Raw genomic sequence first — 6,000 nt, 5'->3', positions numbered from 1 at the left:
ATATCCAGGAAGATGTTTCGGGGGGAAGTGTCACCATTTGCATTACAGTTATTTAGGGGTTCAGGGGGGGTTTTGTCTTTTTTTTTTTTTTTTTTTCTCCATTCTCTAACCATGGACTGCAGTCACTTACTGAGATCAGCAGAGCCCCAGAGCATTACAAATGTATCGCCTGTCTCCTGCTTTATTCCTAGATCTCATGACTGGAGGTGGTTGGTATTTTATTCATTTACTGCAAAGAGTTCTGCAGGCTGGCGACTGCAGCAGTGGATGAAGTAGAGTTCCTGTGCACTTTTTAACACAGGATGGCAATCACCCACCAACACGTACGGCTGCAGAGACCTGGTAGTTGCTCTGGACTGCACTTGGCTTCGGGTTCGATGCTGGTTGCACCCAAGTATCCGACATGTGGGACTCTGAGAAAAGGACCGACCCTCTGAAATGACAGACAGTCCTGTCCCGGAGAGCTCTCCTAGCCCCGACACAGTTCCAAGACCGCAGCTAGAAGTTTTGATAACCAACCAGAAACGGTAAAAGCTGTCCACTGAATGAAATAAGGAAGCCAGAGACTTGAATCTTTACCTTTTTTAATCAAAAACATACTCTGTTACAGAATTTCAGGAAAGTTAACTACAGTATATTATCCACAAACTAGGTCTAATGAAAAACATACAGTAAGCTACAAAGGAACTACTGGGAATTCTGTTGACCGCTTATCAAAAGGCAATGGCTAAAAGAAGAAATGCTTAACTAGGCTTTCATGCTCAAAAAACCCTCTCACAGTGAGTTTTGGGTTATGGGTACTTCACAGCTCTCAATCCAGCTGAATCACAACTTTGTAGCGCTACCAAACTTCACCAAAAAGACACAGAAAAAGGTACTGGAGCAAGAAAGCGCTAGGTGATTTTGGTGAGCTTGAAAGAATGGAGCCCTGTCAATTTAGGAGTGATGTATCACCCACAAGGCACAACAACAGCCAGCAGTGCCAAAACCTCTTGAGATTTTGTCGACGGTAGTTCTGCTTTCCACCAGGTCTCACCAAGTGAAACTTTCACAACGCTGAAAAGTCAGGTCAGTTCTTAGGGACCTCAGCAGCATCGTATGGCGGCAGCTTTGACTCGGCACCGTCGCACCTCCCAGATCATTTTCATAAACACGCAGCTGGAAATAGCATTTTGGAGGTGGATGACATAAGGAAAAGATAGGTTTAGCACCCAGCTCCTACCTGACTGGTGGAGAAGCGCTTTCCGATGGATTCATTTCCCTGTCCGGGACCAAAGTGCTGACTAGCTGCATCAGGGGTAGAAGCAACCAGCTTAGTGCTCATGAACAATGCAAATGCCCTGCAACAGGCAACCTGCAAACCTCAGTCCCAAGAACAGCGCCAGGCTCCTCAAAAACCTGTCGCCAGTCACGGAAACACTCCCATTCCCAGCAGGACCAGGCAAGGCCATCGCTTTTAAAGTTGAAGTCTTACTTTAAAAACAAAAAGTAACCTCTCAAAAATTGTGTCCTTAACAATACCTGACAACTAAGCATCTTGTAATTTTATAGAGCAGATGTTAAGTAGCGTGGGGCCTGACAGGAGAAGAGGGGGAGGAAAGAGGATTTCTTAAATGAAGTCTGAATCCCACTTAGAGGAAGACCCATCTGGCTGTCTTGAACCGGTTAAAGAAGTGACCAGCGATCCCAGTCACTGCGTAGCAGAGTAAAAATGCAAATCAAGGAGACAGTCCTTTCTAAAGCGCTTACTCTTCAAAGAAGAGATTAAAGATGTCTCAATAAAGACCACCATCAAGACGTAAACAACATTTGAAGGGTTCAGAGGCAGAAGCCCCCCCCTATATACACTGGCATAGGAATTTTTTCATGGTTCCTAGTAAAAGAATTGAGGCAGTCGTTCCTGAGCTACGCAGAGAGGACACTGTCGTCTTTAGAAGTGTCACAAGAAGTAAGATGGTCTCAAAGGTAAGGCACAGGAGGTGGACACAAGTTCAATGACTACTGCTGCTACAGACCTGGTTTGTGACTGGAGGAGACCCTTGTCTCCTTTGGACTGTAGGTCCCTCTCTATAAAGCAGCCAGAGTACTTCCCAGGTCTTCAGTACACTAGAGCCGTTAATGAAGTGATTTATATTGCAGCTGGAGGGGGGGCAGGTCCCTCAGCACATCATTCTCATGAAGTCCAGAAAAGTGACATCAGGAACAACCTTTTCTAACCAGCACCGCTTAACCGTTATGGCTCCTTCCAAGGGATTCCTGCTAGAATTAAGTAAGTATTTTTAAACCATTCCAGCAAAAAGGTTTCCTCTCCTACATCTCTACCTTGTTAACTTTAAATGCCCTGGCTTTCAAGACAGTAACACGGCTAAAGCCATCTAAACCTTCCGGTGCTAATCCCAGCCCTCCAGGACATGAAGTGATATGACAGAGTACTCCAGCACAACGCTTTTTTTTTGAGGAGTACATAACTGAGGGTGACAAACACAGGGGTAATTACTTCATTGCAAGAACTAAGCAGACTAGAGATGGGAACAGGACTGCAAGGAAGGGACTGCTAGCTGAAAAAGAACCCAACTTGTTGAATTCACTGAGTTTGAGACAGTCACAGCTGAAGAGGAGATGCGATTCTGGCATTCTTGACATCCCTGCCTACGGTGCGTATGGGGATCATCGCGGCTGTCAAGGAGCTGTAGCTCTTTTTTGAATCTCAGAAATAGACATAAATGCAAGCCTGTCAAAGATTCAACGTGCTGCTGGTGCTGAAGGGTTTCCAATCCATTATGCGCTGCCTTTTATGCCTTGTCATAAAAGTATAAAAATTAAGTTAAAGGCATATTAAAAACTGAGAATAAGATTCTCCCATTTTGCCCTTTAACAGTTACAATTGCATCTTACCGGTAACTGCCTGGTGGATTAGATAAATGCCATTTCAGTATTTTTACTGCCTCACACAATGTTCAGGTTTCTCCTGATGTGGGGCCCGTGATTTCTTGGTTCTGATAAACTAATCTGACACTATTTCATTGTTCTACTCTGAATGGTTTTGGCCATCTAAATACTACACTGTAGGTATCATTCACTGTAGGTGGAGACTTAAGGAGGCTTGCAAAACATCTGCAAAAACCCCTAGTCTTAACAGCTGATTTTTTGCAGACTGTAATACAGGCAAGAACACCAACAGGCGGAAGCAATCTTTCACTACTTTATCAAAGTTCGGCACAATCAAAAGGTGAGCAACTGGAACAGAGGGTTTTCTGTGAAGTAGCCATATACCGATCAGTCATCAGAAGCTAGATACTTCCCAAAAGCTGAGGCACCTCGAACCTGGCAGTAAGAGCAGGGCAGACAATTCAAAAGGGAGGTTGGCAAGAAGAAGGTGTAGCCAGGCTTTTCATTTCTTCCCCCAAGGCAAGTTTTCCGTTGTGGATGAAGTGTAACCGAGCCGCTGGTTAATAAGCTTCTTTGGAGGATGTAGTCAGAATCCTCTACTCGAAGTGTTCCTCAAGAATCTGAAGAAGCTTGCTTTTCGGACAAACTGGATCATTAGGAGACAAAGGAAAATGAAAAAGATTTTTAACTGAAAGCAAACACTATTTTTCCAAACATCAAGAAGTTGCCACATATGAGGAAAGAAAGTGATCTCATTACAAGTTAGTCTGAAGAAGGCAACACTGTTAATGTAAATACGCTAAAAACTCATCCATTTCTGACCATCACTCCGAAGTCATCTGTCCTCTGTGCTTCCACACCCATGACCAAAACAATGACTGCTGACTTCTTTTGTAAGAATTTCAGCATATGGGGGAAGCAATACCTAAACACTGTGTGTCACAGCCCTCTACAGATTCCTGAAACTATGCAAGAAACTTGGCAAAAAGCTTCTGAATAATCTCTTCCAAGACTTCTACTTGTGTTAACCACTACAACTGTGCTGCCAGGTCGGCTCAGTACAGCATGGCAAGCAGACCGAACTGGCAGTGCTCGAAGGACTTAAGTTGGAGTCGACGTACTTCTAAGCCTGTTTAACTAAGATCCAACTCCCTACGCACCTGCTGAAAAATAAGGAATTCCTGCTCCCTCTTCATACCCCATCAAATAGCCAAAAGAGATATCCTCAGGACGTGCTTTTACTGAGAAGCAGCGAAAGTAAGAAAAATTGGCCTTGCTTCCTGGCAAGTTTAAACCAACAAAAATTCCTACCACTGTTGGCTGCTGCTGTTTGTCTTGCAAAGAAAGTAATCCATCACTCAAGATCAATGGTTTCAAGGTGCAGAATTACATAATAGAAGCAAACTAAATTTATAAAAATCAGGGTTTTCATAATTTTATTTATACTATTAACTAGAGAGAAAGCATACATATTGTATCTGTCATACAGTCAATACATTTGCATTTTTTCTACTATAAATTCTCTATACAAAGTCATTGCCAATTGATACGGTCATTGATGGCATAGGGCTTAAAATAACCAAGAGGTATAAAAACAAGTTTGCCATCTTGCCCTGAGTGGAAATGGTGAACAGATACAAAAACTGGATCCTAAATATTGATGTAATATTATACATGATTTAATGGTATATGCAAGTAAAAAGAGTCATGCAACTTTTTAAAATACCTGCCAAGTTTTACTTGAATAAAATCATAGAAGTCAGTAGTAGTTATGAAAATATGTTCCTGCCATTAGGTACTCATTATGCAATTTCAGTGGCAACTTTGCAGACTGGGTATTTCATGTTATATTTAAATTGAGTGCCAGCACTGAAAGTATCCATTTCCTTTAGTGTTTTAAAACTCACGTGTCTATATAAATAAAAATCTAAGATATCTTTTTTAAAAACTAGTGAAGGAAAAGCCACATTTCTTTTCCTTGCTATTTTTAATCAATGCCAACAACGTATGTCTCATCTCTCACTTTTTGGCAGCTTCTACGTTTTAATCTGGAAAAATCATAACAAGATAGTCAACAAAATAAAGAAGTCTTCTGTTAACTATTGTTCCCTAAAAAGAACATCACAAATCAGTTGGAATTTTAAAGTTGCTATAAGGTAAATGTTTGTAACTATTAGAAGGAATTTTCAGATATAAATATATATATAATATATATTCTGCATACAAAAGGCTCCTGTGAGGCTTATCACCAAGATGCCATAATAGAGAAGGAAAGTTTTGAAGGGAACAAACCCAATACTGTAAAGTCTCTATAAGGCGTTTACCTTTCAATTTAAGCCCTGAGCCATGTATTATGACAATTAAGTTCTGAAAATAACTGAAATCCAAATTCTGCATGTTCAGTTTCTTTCTGCTAAGAGCAAGGCGGCAAACACATTTTTAAAACCTGGTTTTAGAAGATTAAGCAGAACAAAAGTAAAATATATCTTCAGGTTATAAACAGAATTGTATTTTACAATCCACCATCCTCACAATATAATGGCCCACAGCAGTGCAGCAGAGGGATCTCAGTCTAAAGGTTGTGGGTCTGCAATAGGCATGGTATGAAGTACTTCATCTAGAAGCTGGAGGGCACGGTGTAAGTGAATTTCAATCCAGCACGGTGTCTCTTTGATGCTCTGTCTTGGGTAATCAGGTCCCCAACCTTTTACAAAACTCATCCTGAGTATGCATAAGCGGCGAAGGTCATCTACACCAATTCCAGCAGCAGCTGACAAACCTAAACAGGAAAGGTTTCAAGTAAGTGTTCACAGACTTGTTCTTTTATCATCTGTTTGTTTAGCCATTCCTGTTTCCTTGGCTCTTCCTTCATGCACAGTTCCCTCTCACCACAGCCAAGGCCAATCCACATTTCTAGATCTCTGCTATAATGAATGCAGCAATTATTTTGCATTTCTTCCCATTAAAGCTTTTTTCATCATTCTGCAATCTTGAAAGGGTGCTGCAATATAAAACTCCTTATAATAAAGCAGACATGATGAAACCTAGTGTCTTATGTGATACAATCCATGTAAGTCTTATTCAGAAAATAGTCGAAAAATACCAATTCTT

The 6,000-nt window shown here is 41.2% G+C and overlaps 1 protein-coding gene across 4 annotated transcripts in view; it reads right to left on the bottom strand.

Annotated features, from left to right (window-relative positions):
• Positions 1 to 567: 567 nt before the first annotated feature.
• Positions 568 to 6,000, bottom strand: part of SMAD4 (SMAD family member 4) — a 29,270-nt gene continuing 23,837 nt past the window's right edge. For 2 of the 4 annotated variants that reach the window (XR_007504989.1, XR_007504991.1), the window contains 2 exons: positions 2,943 to 5,668; positions 568 to 2,901 (listed from right to left, as the gene is read on the bottom strand). Coding sequence is in view for 1 of the 4 variants with exons in the window: in XM_049794270.1 (XP_049650227.1) it covers positions 5,457 to 5,668 (212 nt within the window). In the remaining 3 variants the exon portion in view is untranslated. Of the gene's footprint in view, positions 5,669 to 6,000 lie in introns of all 4 variants that reach the window. The other 2 variants (XR_007504990.1, XM_049794270.1) reach the window with 2 other exon arrangements.

This window comes from Accipiter gentilis, chromosome Z (assembly GCF_929443795.1).
Source record: "Accipiter gentilis chromosome Z, bAccGen1.1, whole genome shotgun sequence".
NCBI classification, from domain to species: domain Eukaryota; kingdom Metazoa; phylum Chordata; class Aves; order Accipitriformes; family Accipitridae; genus Astur; species Astur gentilis.
Note: the sequence above shows the minus strand (reverse complement) of the source record. Positions and strands in the feature narration are given on the sequence as shown.